Genomic DNA, 23,645 nt, shown 5'->3' with positions numbered 1-23,645 from the left:
GAAATAAGAATGAAAGTGATTTCTCACCCATAACCAAAACATATCATGATACTGGCAATTCTAATCTTTTTTCCATTGCATACAAGTATTTTAACCCATATTTAATATTTATAATTAATCTACTTTACAAATAATTATTCTATGAGATCTAATTGGATTATCACAAGCAATTTCATTTTCTTAATTTTAATTTATATTAAAATGGATTACCTGTAAGGGTTGAAAACAAGAAACTGAAATAGTCCACATCGCTCATTGAACTATCCTGAACTTGGCATTTCCATCCAGCGAAGGAAGATCTATTTAAAACATACACACAAGTGAGAGAACTATTGGTAAAACACTATAATTAAAATAAATTTTCAGAATTTAGATATTAATATAATCCATTAAAAAAATCAAATCAGCATACTTTAAACATACCCATACCCCACTGTTAAAATCAAACCAGCTTCATCCAGTTTTACATGCCTATCTGGGTGTTTTGTTTGTTGTTTATAAAAGAGTAATAGAAAATTTCCCTCCATGACTGTCAAAGATGTCCTGCAGATTATGTTATTAAACTGGTAAGTTTTCAAAACTATTGATACAACACTTTAAGGGAAAAATAGCAGCCAACAGAAACAATAATTTGGACGAATTATATTTTTCTTGAAAAAAACAAAGAAGGGGAGACAAGTGGGATTTGGAATGGACATGAACAACATACCTCGAACAACAGTTATGAGAGGCAAGTAACTGCTTTTTCTTCTTTGAGTGATTGCTCATGTCCATTCCATGTAAGTGATTCCCAAGCAGAACCTCTGGAATCGGAGCCTTAACTTGCAATGGAATGTAGTACTGCCCTATCAAGAGCCACATCATCCCTGGCCTGGTGCTCCAAAGCATAATGGTTAACAAAGGTATGAACCAAGGACTAGGTGGCCACTCTGCTAATGTCCAGGATAGGTACTTGAGCAACAAAGGCAGCTGAGGAGGCCTGGACTGTTCGAACCCACGCTTGGGTCCTCAACCCCGCACCAGAACTGTGAACAGGGAGAAAGTATTTTATTTAATCTCAACGCACCCTTTGCTGATGCCAAGTAGATTGGAGAAGAAAGTTGCCTGAATTGCATACAGAGGAGACAAAAGCTATACCTGGGCAATATCGACAGAGACAAGAAGTTTGGGATAGGGGGAGCCACAGAGCAAGTCCTGGCTAGGCAGAGACTGGAACTGGAAACCCAGGGGAGGCAGAGAAAATTGAGACTAGGTGGGCATGGAGACAGGGTGTCAGGAGGGAAACGTTTACTGAATAAACATCCATTTCTTTTTTATTGATATTCACTTCAAAGGCGGAATCTCCCTATCAACTAATTGAATAGTCAATGCAAAATGCATCGACTATCCGATTAGTGAATTAGTTGATATTTAACATCCTTAATCCAAGTATTTAGTTAAATCTATTACTGTTTGAGGGTCAAGGAGGTAATTAGGAAATGGGATCAAAATGTTCAGTATGCAAAGAATCCTCAATTTCAATGAATAAATGTAGATAATTACAAACAGGTAAAAATAGCAAACTTACACAAGTTAAATATGTTAATTTCACAGGTACTTGAAAACTGCATGTACATTTCTAAAAAAAATATATTTAAATACGGGTCATAATTTAAAAGTTAGAAACATTTAACTCTTAAAACCTGCCTTCTGTACTCTCTAATAGATGAGGTAGGAGATAAATTTAAATGTAAGTTTTAGTTTCCCTTTTTTTGAATCCATTAGTTTATCAAAGATAGGAATCTAACAGTTATAGAACTGCTGATGAGAGGGACCTCTTCAATCATCTAGTCCAAACCATAAATTAACTATGATAAACTGTACCCTATAATTTCCATAAATTTATATAATCTAGGTGATAATCTCTCTATTGAGCATGTTGTGACTGCATCATTAGGCAACCTGTTCCACAGACCAACTGTTATTAAAAATCAAAGTTGAATCTTATTAAGATCACTGCTTCTCTTCTTTTGCTATTCATGTCACAGATTTTCCAGGCAGCAGCAGTTGTCAAAAGCATCTTTTCTAACTTGTATTTGGCAAAAAGATTATGACCTTTTCTTTCAGATGCAGACCTTGCTTCTTTTATTCAGGCCTTTGTAATCTCCACTTTATGTTACTGGAATATTCTCTTTAGGACAACAGCTCAAAACCACTAGGAAACTGCAGTTAGTGCACAATAGGCCATATCCTGAAAAGAGTCTATTATATTCATGATCCATGAGCTATGTTAGCTACCAAATGATTTCAAAGTGAAGTTTAAGGTACTAATTATAAACCATGGTGTCCAGCATGCTAGCCAATGTCACATATGGCTATTTGGCCAGTTGAGGGTGGCTAGCCGGCGAGAACAATAAAAACTAAAAAAAAAAAAATTCATTCAAAAAATTTGTTTAAATCAAAACCAAAAATTTTCAGAGAATAAAACAAGTTCAGGGATCTTTTTGAGTTCTAAAGCCACTTTCCATTTATTTGACCCATTAGCTGGATGGAGACTTCTGCCAGTTTGAGGAATAGCTTAAATAGGCCGCTTAGCCCAGAAATAATCATCCATCACCGTAAGTCGCGGCTGGTATTTCTAAGTACTAGTTTTCCACTGTCATTTATCATCTAATCCTTTCTGAATGTACTTCTGAGTTTTCTGTGTGAAATTATTTATTCTTATATGAAGCAGCTCAGTTTTCAAGATAGCCAGTCTTCTTCTGGCTTTCATTTCAATCTTCAATTTAAATGTAGGTTCATCATGGGCACATAATTAGGTTCAAATATTGGCCTTTCAACAGCCAAAAATTTTGTTCAGTAAATATAGTAGTGTATATTAAAAATTTTTCTCCAAAGTTACGGCCATTCTAAACAACAAAATCCAGCATACAAGCACATATTTGAAGAAAACAGTTTGAATTTTATTCCCGTTTTTGAAAATTAAAAAAAAATTAAAAAATTTAACACTTCCAGAGATACTGAATTTTAAAAATTGGAGTACTTTTCCTCCCCAACAATATTGCTTATTTCTGCTTTGTGCTGAAAATGAATAATATTAATTCATTTTCTAGAATTGCATCCATGGATCGGTTTGTTATTAGAAAGCATAATTCTGAATCAGGAGAAAGTACCAGTAGCGGGTAAAACAATGCTGAAAACAAATTGTCAGTAGAAACTGCAGCAAAGAAAGAGAGAGACCGGAAGGACACCACATGTAAATTTCAAGAGAAATGGGCATTGGAATATACCATTATTGAGCTGAATGAAAAGCTAATGTGTTTGCTGTGTCACCCAACAATTCTAGCAAATAAGACCAACAATATAAGAAGGCATGTCCAAGGGCAGGACAGTGATTTTGATCCTATTGGAAGCAAAAAGCAAGCTGATAAAATTGGTCAGCTGAAATTGGATTCTGAAAGCAGCAAAGGTTTTGAAGCAGTTTCTATCTGCATCTGAACTGGTAACTTTGGCCAGCTATAAAGCTGTATGGATACTTGCTCGCAGCAAGAAGTCACTCTCAGAAGCTTAGTCTACACTGAGTTTTTTTTAGCAGAAAATATGCTAATGAGGAACTCATTAGCATGAGTTGTGATCTCATTAGCATATTTTCTGCCATTTCTTTTTGTGCAAGGGTTTTTTGCACAAAAAGAAGCAGAATGGACTTTTTTTGCGCAAAAATCCCATTTTGCACAAGATCCTTATGCCTGTCCTGGAGAGGTATAAGGATCTTGCGCAAAATGGGGTTTTTGCACAAAAACCTGTCAATGCTGTTTCTTCTTGCACAAAAACACCTTGTGCAAAAAGAAATGGCAGAAAATAAGCTAAAGAGATTGCGACTTATGCTAATGAGTCCCTCATTAGCATATTTTCTGCCGAAAAAGCTCGTAGTGTAGATGTGGACAGATGGGGAAATGGTGAAGGAAATTATTCTCGCAGGGAAACCTTGCTTGAAAATCATAATGAACAGACACAGAATAACATCTTTCAGAGCATTTAAAATTTGCAGCTAAGTCACTAATAGTTGCATGTTGGTTGAAAGATTTGTCTATTGATCTCAAAACCAGTTGTGTGCTGAACTTGATCAGTGTATGGCCTACTCATTGGCACAGGATGAGTCATATGACATCAGTGATACTGCTGAGCTCATCTTCTGGATTCATTCTGTAACAGAAGATTTCCAGATTCATGAAGAACTGCTATCAATGTGAGGGTTGAGAGACTGCATCAGTGGATCTGACATATTTGATGCTTTCAAAAGTGTCTCAAATGATTCTGACTTGGATTTAACAATATTGGCTTCTGTTACAACTGATGATGTGACAGCTATGATGGGAAAAAATTCTGGATTTGTCTCTCTTCTGAAAGAGCACCTTCAATCTAACAAAAAATGAACAGCAAATTGCCTTCTTGCCACTGTATTTTGCATCAAGAAAATCTGTGCGCTCAGATGTCCACAACAGATACTCTGAAAGACTTGATGGATACTCTGATCAAAATTGTGAATTTTATTCGCAGCAGTGCTCTGAACCTTGACAACTTGTGGAATTTTTGAAAGAAAATGCATCTGAGCATCCTGAAATAATCTATTTTGCCAATGTGCGATGGCTGAGTTGTGGAAAGATGCTTGAGTGGTTCATTGCACTGCTTACTCCAATTAGAGACTTTCTTGACGAGAAAGGAAAGCTGGACTTTTTTCTGCTATTGAAGATAAGCAGTGGCAATTTGATTTGCAGTTCCTGACTGATATCATCTATCATTTGAATGAACTCAATCTGAAACTTCAGTGAAAGCGGAAACTGATTTGTGATCTGGTTCAGCACATTCAGGAGTTCACTTCTTAGTACAGCTATTCATCATTCCAATGAAGGCAAGAGAATTCACTAACTTCCCAAATTTGCAGAAAATTCCTGGAGATAATGAATTTGAGTGTGATGACCTTGATTGTCAGCGTTATGTGAGATGGCCTGAAAACTTGGCAATGAAATTCTGCCAGTGTTTTGCAGATTTTGGAAGCTTAATTTTGCATTTCAATTAATGAAAAACCCATTCCAGTTCAACATTGCTAATTCTCAAGATCTTGTCAATTTGCCTGGCCTAGATAAACATTTTTTTGAAGAAGATATGCTCGCACTTCAAAGCTAGCTTGATCAGTCAAAAAATTAATTGGTTTTGACAATATGGAATGCACTTTGACAGAATCACTTAGAAAATTTTGGAAATTGCAGTTGCGAAACTTCTTCCATGTTTGGGTCAACATGGCTTCGTAAAATGTCATTTTCTGTTATGACACACATCAAGTCAAAATATTGGTGTCAATTACTGGATGAAAAGATGGAGGCTGAGTTGAGGTTTGCTGTCAGTGTAAAGTTTTTGCCTGATCTCAGAGGTTTAGCAGTGAAACAAAAGTGTCAGGTGTCCCACTGATTGAATTTCCACGAAATGTGATTTCTATTGATTAAAACCAACGTTGGAACGTTTTGTTCATATTAAAAGACAAAAATTGGTATGTTATGAAAGTCTCACAAAATTATTCACATTTTCAGAATAATGTAGCTAGTTTTCTATAGCGGCTACTGATTCAGAATTGGTGGACATCACGGAACAACATATAAAGCAATGCCTAGGCCTTAGCTATTTTGGAAACAACTCTTTCCATGTGGTATCAACATTGTTAAAAGTAAGCTTTCACCTGCAAAGAGAAAACTAATTGGAGGGGATAATGCACATCGATGAGCAAGGGATGTTTATTGGAGTACATCTATAAGCACAATAACTTTACCCTCATTTTGGGGCAATTCAATTACATAACATGTATTTGGAAGCAAAACTTTTAAAGGCATATGCCCATGTGCAATTTGTGCTTTATATGCTCTTTGAAACTCAAGACTTCTACATAATAGTAAGCAGTTGAATGAATTATCCTCATGCCTCAGTGAACTAATGCACTACAGCTCATCTGAATCTCTGCCTCTTGAGAGTTCTGGCCTCTTTCAGTTAGGGCAAATCTTTCTAATTCATGTTCAACAATCTTAATCATATTGATTACCTTTTGAATATTCTGTCTCATTCTCTCTCATTTAAAAATAAAAAAGCACTAGAAATGTACACAGTAGTCTGAGTATGTGGCTAAAAAGCTTTCCCGGGTGAACACACACACTTCTTATCTACCACTATTTCTAAATTTCCCTTCATAACTGGTTTCTAATTAATAAACCCTAATCTAATTAATGTGACTTTTCAGGCTTATTATTTTGTACTTCTTTATACTGAAACATATATATTTAGTCAAACCTATGCCCCAAATTATCCAGATCACTCTATTTTCAATGTTTCATGTTTTGTAGTTCACAGTTCACCACTTGATTTCCTGCTCACAAACTCAGATTAACATTTTGAAATAATTTTAAACTCAGCTCTGAACTTTAATCCTCAGTATAGCAACTTGATACAATCCTAACATGTACTGATTTTCTTCTTTTCTGGCATGTTGCAGAAGCTACATTTTAATTGCCAGGTCATCACTTTTTTTCCTTCTTGAAGAATGGAAGCACAATAAATATTCTCCTCTACAGATGAAAACTCAGCTATTATTATCATCATCATCATCATCATGTTCCCATTACACCTCTGGTGCTTAGTGCAGAGATGAAACTCCTGTTTGTTTCGGGAAAGCCTTTCAATGGTTTCCTAGCAGTGACACAGATTTTTCAGCTCCGCTTCCACAGGCTTCCCCATGGGCCAGGACAGATGCTATTAAATTATGATTTACCTTGAACAATTCTCCATTCAAATTATCCTAGTTAAGTTTCCCATTTTTTAAAGAATTTGATGGCTTGAACGATCTCTTTCTTTAGTTGGAGTGTCTGTGTTCATATCAGTATCTTCTTCTGCCGCCTGGATGTTTGCTTCCTCTTTAGGGGACTCCCTGTTCAGCAATTCATTTAAATACGCTGTATAGCGCATTTCTTGCTCTTTTTCTGTTAGTAGGTTGCCTTTTTTGTCACTGATGAGAGTGTTGGTATCTACCGTTTGCCACTGATAAACCACACCATTTTGTAGATGGTTCCTTGTTAATCATGAGCAGCTGCATCCTCAGCTTGTAGTGCCAGATTATAAATATAATGCTGTTTGTCTCACAAGGTGTTCGACCACCCGGTGTGCCTTGCTATACTGCTCATGGTATCTGTCCTTTAGCTTCTATGATTGTGTGTCCAAAACTTTTTTCTTCACAGCTCTTCTCATCTCGTTTTTATGGCATTCCATGTGCTGAGTGTAATCTACTCCTTCCTTCTCTTCCGCTGAAGCCAAGATAGTCTTCATTGTTCTGTGTATAAACTGCTGGTACTTTATCCTACTTCTTGTTAATCTACTCATCTGCATTTACCTCCTCTTCATCAAGGTCTGGAAGCGCCTGAACCTTGTTCTTCATCTGCAGAATGAAGGCTGTTTTTCAGGGAACTTCAGCTTGTCAATGTCGTAAGAGGAAGTTACTCACCTTGTACAGTAAGGACGGTTCTTCAAGATGCATGTCCCCATGAGTGCTTCACTGTTAGTGTCGGGTCATCCTAGTGCCACAGATTGGAATTTTGCTTAGCAGTAGCCAGCCAGACCGTGCATGTGCACCAGGAGACTCATGCTATTTGCACCTTTCTCTTCACGCACGACGTCCAGCTCCTGCCAGTTCCTCGTGTCCAACCAAGTATCTGAAAAAAATAAGTGAAGAACAGAGACTCCGAAGTGGGAAGGAGGGTGGATAGTGGAGAACCCACAGGCACACACATCTCGAAGAACCGTCATTACTGCACAAGATGAGTAACTTCCTCCTCTTCTTTGAGTGATGTCCCCATGGGTCACTTTGTAGCTGTACTCAAAAACACAAAATAGATGGGTCTTGGAGTCACCATTTCATAGCTGATAATAAGAATGCAGAGGCTACTGATATATCATTAGAGAGGTGTTGAGAGATAGCATAATGCTTCATAAAAGTATGGTTTGAGAGCCATGTAGCCGAATGGCAGATGTCACAGAGGGGAACTCCTTGCAGAAAGGCTGTGGATGGTGCTATGGCTCTTGTGCAGTGAGCCCTGGGCACTGGAGGAAATGGCTTGTTTTGCAGTGCATAGTATTGGCTGATGCAAGAAACTAGGAGTCTTGTTGATATGTGTTGCAATTAAACTGGCTCGCCCTTGGAGCATTCCACTATGGAGACTAGTAATTGTGACGGCAAAAGGATCAGGTTCCGTCTATATAAAAGGCAAGTGCTCTGCGCATGTCCAGGTTATGAAGAATAGCATCCTGTCACGATGCGTGCGGTTTACGGTAATAGGATGCAAGAACAATGGGTTCATTAACGTGGAAATCAGAGCACACCTTCGGTATGAAGGAAGGGGGAGGCCTCAAAATCACATTCTTATTACTGAATATAGTATATGGTGGTATCGCCATGAGAGCTGCCAGTTTGTTGACTCTGCAGGTCGACGTTATGGATAGTAGAAAGACCACTTTGGTAGTCGTCACCGATAGAGGACAAGTAGCTACTGGTTTGAACAGGGGTTGGGTAAGACTATCCAGCACCATTTCAAGATTCCACATCAGTGCTCATGCCCTATATGGTTGGTTACAGTTGTACAAGCCCCTGATGAATCTCTCTGTGGTACATAAGAACGGCCGTACTGGGTCAGACCAAAGGTCCATCTAGCCCAGTATCCTGTCTGCCGACAGCAGCCAGCACCAGGTGCCCCAGAGAGAGTGGACCGAAGACAATGATCAAGCGATTTGTCTCCTGCCATCTCTCTCCAGCCTCTGGCAAACAGAGGCCAAGGACACCATTTTATCCCCTGGCATAATAGTCTTTTATGGACCTAACCTCCATGAAATTATCTAGCTTCTCTTTAAATTCTGTTATAGTGCTAGCCTTCACAGTCTCCTCTGGCAAGGAGTTCCACAGGTTGACTACACGCTGTGTGAAGAAGAACTTTCTTTTATTAGTTTTAAACCTGCTACCCATTAATTTCATTTGGTGTCCTCTAGTTCTTCTATTTAGGGAACTAATAAATAACTTTTCTTTATCGGCCCTCTCCACACCACTCATGATTTTATAGATTTCTATCATATCCCCCCTCAGTCTCCTCTTTTCTAAACTGAAAAGTCCCAGTCGCTTTAACCTCTCCTCATATGGGACCCGTTCCAAGCCCCTAATCATTTTAGTTGCCCTTTTCTGAACCCTTTCCAAGGCCAAAATATCTTTTTTGAGGTGAGGAGACCACATCTGTACACAGTGGGCGTACAAGATGTGGGCGTACCATAGTTTTATACAGGGGCAGTAAGATATTCTGGGTCTTATTTTCTATCCCTTTCTTAATAATTCCTAGCATTCTATTTGCCTTTTTGACCGCCGCTGCACACTGCGTGGAAGTTTTCAGAGAACTGTCGGCGATAACTCCAAGATCTCTTTCCTGATTAGCATCCATCGTACTGTACATATAGTTGGGGTTATTTTTCCCGGTGTGCATTACTTTACACTTATCCACATTAAATTTCATTTTCCATTTTGTTGCCCAATCACTCAGTTTGGTGAGATCTTCTTGGAGTCCCTCACAGTCTGCTTCTGTCTTGACTATCCTAAACAGTTTTGTATCATCTGCAAACTTTACTACCTCACTGCTTACCCCTTTCTCCAGATCAGTGGTCCCCAACACGGTGCCCGCATTTGTGTGCGCCCGCCAAGTGCTCAGGGCTGGCCTGGCCTGGCCCTGGGCACGTGGCGCATGCGCGGTGCCGGAGCCGGCCCCGGGCGCACGGTGCACGGTCTGTGCCGGCCCTGGGAGTGCCGCGGATTGGCCGCCCGTGCTCTGGGCGCGTGGCGCATGGGGGAGCGCTGGTCCCGGGCACGTGGCACTTGCAGGGTGCGCCGGCCCCGGGCGCGCGGCGCTTGGGGGTGGGGAGGAGTGCCAGCCCCGGCCGCGCGATGCTTGGGGGGGAGAGCGCCAGCCCCGGGCGCTTTCAGGGTGCGCCGACCCCGGATGTGTGGTACTTGGGGGAGGAGGGAGTGCCGGCCCCGGACATGCGGCCCTTGGAGGGGGCCCCGGCCTCATGGCTATGGGGGGGGCCCGCTCCCAGGCATGCGGCCAAGGGGGGGCCCCACCCCCGGGCGCGCAAGGGGGGGCCCCGCCCCTAGGTGTGCAAGTGTCCCCGCTCTCTGGCGCCTGGCAGGTGAACGGCCACGCCTCCTGGTGCCTGGCAACCTCAAATGGTTGGGGACCACTGCTCCAGATCATTTATGAATAAGTTGAAAAGGATTGGACCCAGGACTGACCCTTGGGGGACACCACTAGCTACCCCTCTCCAATCTGAAAATTTACCATTTATTCCTACCCTTTGTTTCCTGTCTTTTAACCAGTTCTCAATCCAAGAAAGGACCTTCCCTCTTATCCCATGGCCATGTAATTTACACAAGAGTCTTTGGTGAGGGACCTTGTCAAAGGCTTTCTGAAAATCCAAGTTATACTATATCTACTGGATCCCCCTTGTCCGCATGTTTGTTAACCCCTTCAAAGAACTCTAATAGTTTAGTAAGACAGGATTTCCCTGTACAGAAACCATGTTGACTTTTGTCCAACAAATTATGTTTTTCTACATGCTTCACAATTTTATTATTTACTATTGTTTCGACTAATTTGCCCGGTACTGAAGTTAGACTTACCGGTCTGTAATTGCCAGGATTGCTTCTAGAGCCCTTTCTAAATATTGGTGTCACGTTGGCTACCTTCCAGTCATTAGGTACGGAAGCCGATTTAAAGGATAGGTTACAAACCACAGATAATAGCTCAGCAATTTCCCATTTGAGTTCTTTTAGAACCCTTGGATGAATGCCATCCGGTCCTGGAGATTTGTTAACTTTAAGTTTTTATATTTGTTCCAAAACCTCCTCTAATGACACTTCAATCCGGGACAGTTCCTCAGATTCATCATGGTAGGATGCGCAAATACTGAGAAGCCATCTATCATGTGACGAAAGATGATGAGTGCTGCCAGATGAACTCTAACCGAGACCAGGGCTAGACCAGATTTCTTTAAGAAAAGGATATAGTTGAGAATTTCATGTTACAGTACTGAGTATAGATCAAGTCATTGAGTATTTCACCAGGACACAAATCTGTGCCATTTTTGAAGATAGATGAGAGCATTTGGTGAACTTCCTGCTATGCATCAACACTTTCTTAATGCAGTCCGAGCAGAGCATTTTGGATTCTTGGAACCAATAAGGAGCCAAGCTGTCAAGCGCAGAACGTGGGGCCGGGGATGCAACAGAACGCTGTTGTTCTGACTCAATAGATCGTTGCGTTTGGGGAGAGGATAGGGTGGTTGGAGAGACATCTGAGAGATAAGGAAACTGTCAGGCTCAGACGGGTGCTATGAGTATTACTATTGCCCTGTCTCTGCTGTTCTTCTCAAAAACTCTTGGGATGAGAGAGGTTGGTAGGAATGCATAGAGTAGATGTCCTCTCCAGTTGAGGAGAAAAGTGCCCCCTAGTGATTAGGCCCACTTCAGCCCTGGAGCAAGATTGTGGGCATTTGGCATTCTTGCAGGAGGCAAAGAGGTCTATTTGGGGAAATCCCCAAGACAGAAGATTTGAAGTACTTGGTAATGTTAACTCCCACTCACAGTCTGGTGCAAAGTGCCTGCTCAATGCTTCCGCGGTGACACTTTTGATACCAAGTAGGTACGATGCAATCAAGGTCACTTTGTTGCGGATACACTAATTCCATAGATGTATCAGTTTGGCATACAGAGAATGGACACTGCTCTGACAATATGTATATTACATTGTTGTCATGTTGTCGGTAAGTATCCTGACACTGGTATTGTAAATGCCTATACAGAAGGGCTTGCACATGTTGGCTGCTGCTCTCAATTCCAAAAGATTTGTATGTAGCATTGTTTCTCTGGCAGACCATCGACCTTGAGTGAGATGCCCATCCAAATGTGCACCCCAACCAAGGAGTGAGGCATCTATGGACTAATCTCAGTGGAATGGGACCTCAACTAGTAGACTGTGTGGGTAGACCCACTGCTTGAGAGAATCGACCACGTTGGGGGAAGGAAGATGTGTTTCTGGACACTGTGCCTTGCTGGGGCATATATAGAGACCAGTCAATGTTGGAGGCATTGGAAAGGTAGTCCTGCATAGTGTACTACACATAGAATCATAGAATAATAGGACTGGAAGGGACCTCGAGAGGTCATCGAGTCCAGCCCCCCGCCCTCAAGGCAGGACCAAGCTCCGTCTACACCATCCCTGACAGATGTCTATCTAACCTGTTCTTAAATATCTCCAGAGAGGGAGATTCCACCACCACCCTTGGCAATTTATTCCAATATTTGACCACCCTGACAGTTAGGAATTTTTTCCTAATGTCCAATCTAAACCTCCCCTGCTGCACTTTACTCCTTGTCCTGTCCTCAGAAACCAAGAGGAACAAATTTTCTGCTTCCTCCTTGTGACACCCTTTTAGATATTTGAAAACCGCTATCATGTCCCCTCTTAATCTTCTTTTTTCCAAACTAAACAAGCCCAGTTCATGAAGCCTGGCTTCATAGGTCATGTTCTCTAAACCTTTAATCATTCTTGTCGCTCTTCTCTGTACCCTTTCCAATTTCTCCACATCTTTCTTGAAATGTGGCGCCCAGAACTGGACACAGTACTCCAGCTGAGGCCTAACTAGTGCAGAGTAGAGCGGCAGAATGACTTCACGAGTTTTGCTTACAACACACCTGTTGATACAACCTAGAATCATATTTGCTTTTTTTGCAACAGCATCACACTGTTGACTCATATTCAACTTGTGGTCCACTATGACCCCTAGATCCCTTTCCGCCATGCTCCTTTCTAGACAGTCGCTTCCCATCTTGTATGTATGCAACTGATTGTTCCTTCCTAAGTGGAGCACTTTGCATTTCTCTTTATTAAACCTCATCCTGTTTACCTCTGACCATTTCTCTAACTTGCTAAGGTCATTTTGAATTATGTCCCTATCCTCCAAAGAAGTTGCAACCCCACCCAGTTTGGTATCATCTGCAAACTTAATAAGCATACTCTCTATCCCAATATCTACATCATTGATGAAGATATTGAACAGTACGGGTCCCAAAACATGTTGTTGCTACCATGCACCCTGTAAGTTGGAGGCAGATAAGTACTAGCACCATATGGCTCATGGTGACTACAGCAACAAGATCTTGTATCGCCTAGAACCTTTTGGTTGGTAGGTAGGCCAATGCTGTAGTAGAGTATAATCAAGAGCCTATGAAATCCAGAGACCGTGTTGGCTGAAGCGTGTATTTCTGATCATTGATGATGAGCCCAAGGGATTTGAATAATGTTGTATTTGTCATTTCACATACTTTCACAAGGGATTGGCCTTTTATTAAGCAATCATCGAGATAAGGGATGATTACAATACCATCACCATAAGTATGCTGTGACCACTGCTAATGTCTTCGAAAACACCCTAGACGCAGGCGAGATGCCAAAGGGCAGAATGCGATACTGGAAATGTTCTGATGCTACTGTAAATCATAGGAACCGTCTGTGAGCAGGATCACAACCTCATCTGAAGACAAGGAGGACTGGTCAGTGGGAAAGGTATCAGGTTGTTTTTCCTCACACTCAGATATTTGTCTCTCCTCACACTAAGGTTGTTGGGGAGGAAAAGTACTTGGACAAGGTGGAGTGATGTGTCACCTATGGGCTGGCATAGAAAAAACTAGTGTTACCAGTGCCTGGAGTAAGGTGAATAATGGAACTGTGCCATCCAATGGGATGAATGGTCGTAAGAGTGTCTATACCTGTGGTTCTCATAATATTATCTTCTGGAAATTCTTTTCCCACAAGAGAAAACACACCTGTAATCCTTGTGAAAAGTGGTGTGTGTTGATGGTGTCAGAGTACGGCATCTCTCTAGGTACGGCACCGCGGGAAGATACATGGTATGGTGAAAGATGAGGGGAGACTGATCTATGTTGTCTCCTGTGAGTACGCCCAGCCTGTCCAGTACCAAAGTGCATCGGTGAAGGTGGTGATGGAGATGATGGTGCCAGAGAGAATGTTAAAAGTTCCAGACTAGGAGGCCAGGCTGTTTGCTTATTTCTTTTTGCACAGGCCTCGGATGGTACCAACAGTGCTAGGAGTAGGAGGCTGCATCTCCAGTTCCTGTGGTCTCCTTGGTACCAGTCCGGAAGTGCCATCAATTGGCACCGATGGCACCCCGTGCTGTGGCTTCAGTTCCGCAGCACTTTTGGAATGGAAGAGCCCAGTGCCAGATGTCCCCAGATTATCCCCAGCGCTGACACGGCTGGATGAAGTAAGCTTTGTAGACCATGCCATTGAGGCCCATTTCCTAATGGAAGAGCCCAGCAAGGGGAAGTGGCTCTTTGTTTCTCGGCCCTGATAGGGGCCAAATGGGGAATTGAATCACCTTATCAAAAAGGACCATGCAGAGTCTCATCTCCCTATCTTGGCATGTTCTAGCAATTAGTTTTGAACAATGGGGGCACTTTTGAGGTATATGTGCCTCTCCTAATCTATTAGAGTTCTTTGAAGGGGTTAACAAACATGCGGACAAGGGGGATCCAGTAGATATAGTATACTTGGATTTTCAGAAAGCCTTTGACAAGGTCCCTCACCAAAGGCTCTTGTGTAAATTACATGGCCATGGGATGAGGGAAGGTCCTTTCTTGGACTGAGAACTGGTTAAAAGACAGGAAACAAAGGGTAGGAATAAATGGTAAATTTTCAGATTGGAGAAGGGTAACTAGTGGTGTCCCCCAAGGGTCAGTTCTGGGACCAATCCTTTTCAACTTATTCATAAATGATCTGGAGAAAGGGGTAAGCAGTGAAGTAGTTAAGTTTGCAGATGATACAAAACTGTTTGGGATAGTCAAGACAGAAGCAGACTGTGAGGGACTCCAAGAAGATCTCACCAAACTGAGTGATTGGGTAACAAAATGGAAAATGAAATTTAATGTGGATAAGTGTAAAGTAATGCACATTGGGAAAAATAACCCCAACTATACGTACAGTATGATGGGGGCTAATTTGGCTACGACAAATCAGGAAAGATTTTGGAGTTATCGTGGACAGTTCTCTGAAAACTTCCACGCAGTGTGCAGCGACGGTCAAAAAGGCAAATAGAATGCTAGGAATTATTAAGAAAGGGATAGAAAATAAGACCCAGAATATCTTACTGCTCCTGTATAAAACTATGGTACGCCCACATCTTGTACGCCCACTGTGTACAGATGTGGTCTCCTCACCTCAAAAAAGATATTTTGGCCTTGGAAAGGGTTCAGAAAAGGGCAACTAAAATGATTAGGGGCTTGGAACGGGTCCCATATGAGGAGAGGTTAAAGCGACTGGGACTTTTCAGTTTAGAAAAGAGGAGACTGAGGGGGGATATGATAGAAATCTATAAAATCATGAGTGGTGTGGAGAGGGCCGATAAAGAAAAGTTATTTATTAGTTCCCTAAATAGAAGAACTAGAGGACACCAAATGAAATTAATGGGTAGCAGGTTTAAAACTAATAAAAGAAAGTTCTTCTTCACACAGCGTGTAGTCAACCTGTGGAACTCCTTGCCAGAGGAGGCTGTGAAGGCTAGCACTATAACAGAATTTAAAGAGAAGCTAGATAATTTCATGGAGGTTAGGTCCATAAAAGGCTATTAGCGAGGGGATAAAATGGTGTCCTTGGCCTCTGTTTGTCAGAGGCTGGAGAGAGATGGCAGGAGACAAATCGCTTGATCATTGTCTTCGGTCCACCCTCTCTGGGGCACCTGGTGCTGGCCACTGTCGGCAGACAGGATACTGGGCTAGAAGGACCTTTGGTCTGACCCAGTACGGCTGTTCTTATGTTCTCCCAGGCACCTAATGGAGGAAGAATGCCCATCTGAAGAGGGCACGGGCTTGCAATAAGTATCGCAATTTTTAAAACCAGGCGATGCTGCAATGATGTTGGAGAGATTCTCTGTTGTGTGTTCCAATTCAAATGAGAGGAGTTGTTCTCATGCCTGTTGCCTTTTGTCTTTTTTGTTTTTTAAATGCTGTGGCCGCCTTCACAGCTGTTGACGGCAGCAATTATTTGTTTTTTGTAAACACGAACAAGAAGAACAGAACTATTCAAACAATATTACTTAACTATGAATTAACTAACAGACTAAACTACTACACTAACAATCAATATTCTTTTCTCTGACTAGATTCTCTGAGGAGAGGAGCTTGCTCCATCTGCGACTGAGGGCAACAACAAAGGAACTGGCAGTCGCCTGGTGCACATGCACAGTCAGCCCATCTAGTGCTAGGGAAAATTCCGATTTGTGGCATCGGGATGAACAAACACCAAAATTGGAGCTCCCACAGGAACATCAGTCAAAGTACCTCTATGTCCCTTGTTTGATGGATCCATACTTCTCAGTGTTAGCTTGATGGAAGTTGTCACACAGTGGCTCTCATTGCCAACATCTGCAACCCTTCTTCTTTCCACGTCTGTCAATGAGCATCACCATTTTCCATTAATCAATCTATGGTCAATCTATTTCTTACCATTCAAGCAGGAAATGATCCTCTCCTTTCTTCAAAAGGAAGGCAACACTCTTATGGAGTTATCCATCATCCCATTCAGAATACCGTAAAGTTTCTCCCAAATCTGTTGTTAAACTTCCTGATTTTGTTAATCTTCCTGATTGCTGACAAACATCTCATTGTAAGTTGTAGCATCTCATCTCTACTGTAACCTGAACTAACTTCCATTCTCTATACTGTCCATACATTCCAAAAAACAAGTTTGTTTTTTGTCTTGGAATTGAGCACTTTAGTCTTCATTCCAGTGGCTTCCTTTCGGCTTTCACCACCGGCAGTCATATTGATCACTGACTCCTGAAGATCATCACACACAGTAATGGTTGATTTCTACACTGCTGTTTGCATAATCTTTTTGGGGGGGTTGGGAGGCAAGGGGGAACAGAGTTGTTAGCCCGGTGCCTAACCCACAGCCTCAAAGATCACGCTGCCCATTTTGTCTACCTCTCTCCGCTCTCCCCGCACTCCCACACCAATCCAGTATGGTTGAACCTGCCAGGGGCAAAAATGCCCCAGTCAACACAGACTGAGGATCGTTAGATCATGCAAACTGTCCCAACATGATACAGCAAGGACACCAGAGGACAACTAATATACAGGCAGTCCCCGGGTTACATGGATCCGACTAACATCGGATCCCTACTTACAAACGGGGTGAGGCAACCCCGCACTAGCTGCTTCCCCCCAGCAGACCAGGGAGACGCAAAACTAGCCCCCCCCCCCCCCCCCAGCAGACCAGGGAGACGCAGAGCAGCTTTTCTCAGCAGACACCTCAGCTTGAGAATAAAGGACTGAGGGAAGTGAGGTGTGGGAGAATAAAACTGAGCTCTGGAGAAATGTTTGGCTAGAGTTTCCCCTACAATATGTACCACTTCCGACTTACATACAAATTCAACTTAAGAACAAACCTACAGTCCCTATCTTGTACGTAACCTGGGGTCTGCCTGTACTATACTTTAAATATTGCTAATGGGTCTACTACTTCTTCAGCCAACAATAAGTAATAAAAGTGCAAAATGTCATCAACCTGAAGATCTTTAAGGCCAATCAAGCTCATCTCCACTGTATATTAAACACTTACTATGCTGGTCCAATAAGGTAGCCATTTTCAGACCAGATGATAGAAAAGACTAAGAGAAAATCAAAAGCTACAAAAAAACAAAGAAAACACCACACACCACACCCACAACCTGAAATATTAAATCCAACTAAACTGGAAAATGTTTTTAAACATCAATGCATCGGACTTGCTATTCTGAGCATCAACCAATGGAAAAGTAGGAAATGAGGGAAGAGGAGAAAAAGCTCTTCTATATGTCCTTGTACTGCAACAAGTAAGCAGAACTGTGCACTGCCTCTGGGCAAAGTGATATTAATGACACCAAGAGCTGAAAAATGTGGACAATTTTCTGGAGAATTGTTTTATATTAGTCATTTTATCCAGAGGTTTTGAATGGTTTCAAAGGTTTTAATTTCACTTAATTTCATGTAATTCTTGATTTATTCATTCTACTTTTGGAACCTTTCTCTGCTTTTTATTTAATGTCTATCAATCATTGCTCCAGCTCTCTGGTTACCTATGCTTTCTCTCTCTCAATGTCCATAACTCAAACTATAGCATCAAAGGGTCTAGATCATCTAATAAGGACTGCAAAAGAAAACAGAAGTAAAACTGATTCTGAGAAAAGATATTTCAAAGACACTTAAGACTTTCTACAATGCCAAAATACCTCTGGTTGTAGAGCCAACAGATATTCAGTGATCCCCTGTGTCTTTATAGAAATACAGCCTGCTTGCTACTGAAGAAGGTGTTAAGATGTCGGTCACAAAGTCTCTGAAACCCCAGTTTCCCAGTGATACCAGAGAGTAATGAGCATGCCCAGTGTCTCCATGATGTACCAGCTGGGGACTGAATTCATCCCTGTGTGAAAAGCAACCAAGACACTTAAAAGGGCCAACATGTAGGAGGCCCATTCATAATGATAACTAGCAAGGATGAGAAGATAGCTGTCCCAAAAGCTGTGGGAACCTCCACTGCCTCATGAACTCCCAACGCAGACTATGCCCCATGTGGAGAGGAGGCAGACAGAGCTATAGAAGTTTTGGGTTTTTTTTATGTCCAGACATAGGTCCTTCTCATTCCCTAGGGCCACAGTCATACCAACTCTCTGTGCAGCCTAGCAAGAAGGGAGAGGCAGATCAGGAATAAGAAATGGCCCATCAGACTATGTTTGTGTGTTTCCCACCTCCAAAAGACAGTGACACTAATTCCCACCATTCATTATTTGTACAGTGAAGTAGTTTCTTTCAAATTTTAGAAAATTTTAAAGTGATGTCATTAACAAAGACCATATATAGCATTACAGTGGAGCAGATATATTTTCCTCTAATGCAGGTTTTTATGTGCACTTCATTCTTAGGAATATTTTCATGTAATTCTCTGAATAAATTCAAAGTAGTAAAATAATAATTTCCAGGGATAGATGGGTGTGTTTCCAAAGTCTAAAAATTTTAAAACTTATAAATAAAAAGTAGCTTTTAAATAATTAAGCTATTTTTTTTCCTTATTTGTATCTCTGGATATGGTAAAGAAGAGGGAAATACAGCTCTTCACAGATTTAATACTGCAGCATCTTAAGTAGTGTACATAATTCATTGGTGCACTTAGAGTTACTAATTCTAGCTGAAAAAAATGCAGTAACATAACACTGCAATGCTGCCCAAGTGACAAAAAAAAATCATTAGCCAGGGAAATCATAACTGAAGTATGACACTTCACCTACAAATTTTTATGGAAATAAGTTTTTGAATATGAATATGCACAACTCAAATACGTTTTATGCAAAACAGGTCAAGTAACCTATCATTCAAGGGCTCGTGATCTCCTGAATGTCTGTATTTTATTTGTGTTCATATATCATTCTGGTTTGTTAAATTAAAAATATGAAGTACATACCTGCTTCTTAATCTAGAATTTCTAGTGAGAGCCATTGCTGGCAACTGAAGCTTAATGGCCCAATGCTCAAGACAATGATTTGTGAATGTCTTTGTATTTCATGTAAGCCCAAACTCCGTTTGATTCTACAAAGACAAATGATTATGCCATCTGATGCTGTAATCCATCTTGAATGGTACTTTTCCATCGAGATGGGGAAAGTTGAACAAAATAATCCCACGCTAGGGAAATTCTATTTAAGGAATGGGAAACTATCAACGTAGTTCAGCTGGCTTTTGAAAACTACATTTCAAGAAGCTGTTAGATCCAGGACAGAGAAAAAATCATCTCTGACTTAAAGGAATTTATTTGGAACAAGTACAATCTCTTTTAGTCTATTAGGCTTAATTGGCATGTTTTGTTTATTTTATTTTAGTAATTTACTTTTATTCTGTTTTCACTTGCAATCACTTAATCCCTACTTTATATGCTTCATAAAAACTTTTGTTTATCATCAAGTGCAGTGTAAATAATTGTAACCAGGGAGGATGTGGGAGGTGCCATAGGCATCTATATCTCTCTTTCACTGATAAAGAGAACAAACATCTTTATGATCTTTCAATGTGTGAAATTTGTATACCAAGTGATGAATTTATTTGAAGCTTTAGTTTTTTTGAGGAATGTGCTCTTGGGTGTTGGCAAGTCCCTATAACTGAGCCTTCCCAGAGCTGAGCTGAGTATCTGTGTTGCTCTCCTTCAGGGGCTGTTACCCCAACTCTGTGTCTTTGTTCAGGGAGACCAGAGCTTCTGGCCCAGCACTACCGGATGGTGGGGCACGTCAGAAAGAGAGCAGGTCAGCTCAGCAGAATGATCAGTAAACCAGGTGAGCATCCCAAGGGGACCTCGGTGATCGAACTCGTCACAATAAGGATTATCGTTTCAAATAGTTTCAAATTATTCTAACTTTTTTAAAGAAATCATATTAGAATGCCTCTGAATATTACTTATTCACCTTCTTAAATATACTGCATTAAAATATAGTAAAAAAGCCAAAGGCACAGGATTGCGTGTTCACTTATTAAACCTAGAAAGTTCAAATAACAAAAAGTCAGAAAATGAAACATTAAGGTTCCAACAGCTATGTTAATTCTATAGTGCTGCATACACACCCAGTTACACATTTTAACATATAAACGATAACATATTAAGAACAACACTTAATCAGAAAAATGTGAATAGAAAATCTTTCATAACCAGAAGACAATTACTAATGTTGGAGGTCAGGGATAGGGTCCAGAGTGACCTAAACAAATTGGAGGATTGGGCCAAAAGAAACCTGATGAGGGTCAACAAGGAAAAATGAAGAGTTCTTCACTTAGGACTGAAGAATTCCAAGCATTGTTACAGGCTGGGGACCAACTGGCTAAGTAGCAGTTTGGCAGAAAAGGACCTGGGGATTACAGTGGATGAGAAGATGGATATGAGTGTGCTCTTGTTGCCAAGAAGGCTAATGGCATATTAGGATGTATGAGGAGGAGCATTGCCAGCAGACCTAGAGAAGTTATTATTCCCTTTTATTCGGCACTGGTGAGGCCACATCTGGAGTATTGTGTCCAGTTCTAGGCCTCCCCACTACAGGAAGGATGTGAACACATTGGAGAGGGTACAGTGGAGGACAATCAAAATGATTATGGGGCTGGACCACATGACATATGAGGAAAGGCTGAAGGATTTGAGCTTATTTAGTCTGCAGAAAAAAAGAATGAGGGGAATTTGATAGCAACCTTCAATTTCCTGAAGGAACGTTCCAAAGAGGATGGAGAGAGGCTGTTCTCAGTAGTGACAGATGGGAGGACAAGGAGCAATGGTCTCAAATTACAGTGGGGGAGATCTAGGTTGGTTATTAGGAAAAACTATTTCACTAGGAGGGTGGTGAAGCACTGGAATGGGTTACCTAGGGAGGTGGTGGAATCTCTATCCCTAGGAGTTTTCAAGACCCAGCTTGACAAAACCCTGGCTGGGATGATTAAGTTAGGGTTGGTCCTGCTTTGGGGAGGGGGCTGGACTCAATGACCTCCTGGAGTCATTTCTAGCCCTACGATTCTATGATTCTATACTAATGACTTTAAAAAAATCCTCCTACATCCCCCTGCACAAACTTATTTACCTAAGTTATCCATAGTCTGCTAAAAAAAGTATAGTTGTTACATTTTAAAAAAAGTATAGTTGTTACATTTTAACCAGTTAAGCATTAAAATACCCACGTGAAGTAAAAAATATTTTATGCTCATTTTAAAAATGAGGAAACTGAGGCAGAGCAGTTACAATGGAAATATTATTCTAACTTGAATTACAGGAGCGTCTACTACTGGCTATAAAGCCTTATTCTACTACCAGAGATTCACCTAATATATTTCTCCTATCCCTGGAGTGAATGCCTCACCATATATATATATGGTGAGGCATTCACTCCAGGGATAGGAGAAATATATTAGGTGAATCTCTGGTAGTAGAATAAGGCTTTATTTTTACACACACACACACACACACACACACACACACACGCACGCACGCACCCCCCCCCAATGAACTGGAGTTGCCAGTTCGAGCTCCTTTGTTACGGTTCAGCTGAGATTTGAACTTACATCAGGTATTCAACCACTTAATTATATGCAGAGAATCTAGCATACGCTCCCCAAAATTACATGACTCACTCTTTGATGATTACTGAATTAATTTTCCTAGAATTTACAAGTAAACTCATTAATTTGGGAGCTAAAGAATCTATTTAAAATTTACTCTAAAAAATTAAGCAGTCAAATGCTCTCTCTCGAATGATCTCAGTTCAGGCATTAACAATTTACACAAAAACTAGCAAAGATTCTTGCAATTTGGTGCAATCAAAAGATTCAGAAAAATAAAGAGATGAAATTCCAATAAAAGTTTTTCCAGAGGTCAAATAATGTTCTCCTTTCGAGAAACTCAAAAAGGTTCTACCATCTTTCATTGTTCTGAGCATGACTAAAGCCATGCTGCCCTTAGCAAAAGTAGCCACTTTCTCCATCCATCTGTTCCTTGTGATGCTTCTTTCTGACACCCAAAAGAATCAGAAAGCCACTCTTTTCCAGAAAGGTGGACTGATTTCCTGTGGTGACTCCATGAGGGGAAAAATTAAAACTTTCTAAAGTCTTTAAAAATCAGTTCCAATTAATTATAATTGTGTGTATTTCATTAATTATAATTTTGTGTATATTGCTGCAGGTCACTCTGGTGCTGAGGCTGTTTGGATAGCTTAACAGAAAATTTGCATACCATATTTTTTTTCTTTTAAGTCTAATACATACATCCCTGCAATTCTTGGGTTTATAATGCTTGTTTTGGGGATAATTACAACATTCCTGTAATATTTTTATCCTAAATTATACTGTCTGTTTAGAAAAACATCCTATTTCTGACAGCATAATACCTTAAATTTTTACCCAAAATATTTGTTTTCAACATTAACTCTAATGTTATACTGTCTGAGAATATATTCTTGTGTGTTTCTTGGAATATATACACACATATAGATAATGGGACTTGCAGTGTAGGGATAACCAAAAGGAAAGTCTCTTCAAGACAGCAAACACAATTATCAAATATATCAATGAGTCAATGGTACTGATGAATATGATTTATTTAAAGTGTCTGACAGATAAACAGGTTGTCTGGACTCTGAGAAACTTATGTATGAGAATGTATCCCCACAGAATATGAATAGAAGCAAAACAGTGCCATCTAGCTGCAATCCAAGATTTACAGAATACTGGAGGATCTGGAGAGATTGATTTATATAAATTTGTATAACGAAAATACGAGTATTCCACAATTCTATTGCTACAAAATATGATGCAGGACCGAGCTCTTAATATCAAACTGTGCAGCAGTCTGAGTTTTAATGTTTTAGTTTTTTAAACAATACTTTTAGCCCTTTTTATTGTGAAGAAAACTTTCTAAATACAAAGGTATTACATATATAGAGAGGAAAACTGACTGATAAAAACAGAGGTCTGC

At 40.7% G+C, this 23,645-nt stretch overlaps 1 protein-coding gene across 2 annotated transcripts in view; it reads right to left on the bottom strand.

Annotated features, from left to right (window-relative positions):
• Window positions 1–23,645, bottom strand: part of TEX10 (testis expressed 10) — a 132,114-nt gene that overhangs the window by 50,999 nt on the left and 57,470 nt on the right. For both annotated transcript variants that reach the window (XM_075921592.2, XM_089776476.1), the window contains exon 10: window positions 211–299. In XM_075921592.2, coding sequence (XP_075777707.2) covers window positions 211–299 — 89 coding nt within the window. The remainder of the gene's footprint in view (window positions 1–210; window positions 300–23,645) is intronic.

This window comes from Pelodiscus sinensis, chromosome 2, assembly GCF_052426305.1.
Source record: "Pelodiscus sinensis isolate ZL-2025 chromosome 2, ASM5242630v1, whole genome shotgun sequence".
Taxonomy (NCBI): domain Eukaryota; kingdom Metazoa; phylum Chordata; order Testudines; family Trionychidae; genus Pelodiscus; species Pelodiscus sinensis.
The sequence above is the reverse complement of the archived record's forward strand: the minus strand, read 5'-3'. Positions and strand labels throughout refer to the sequence as shown.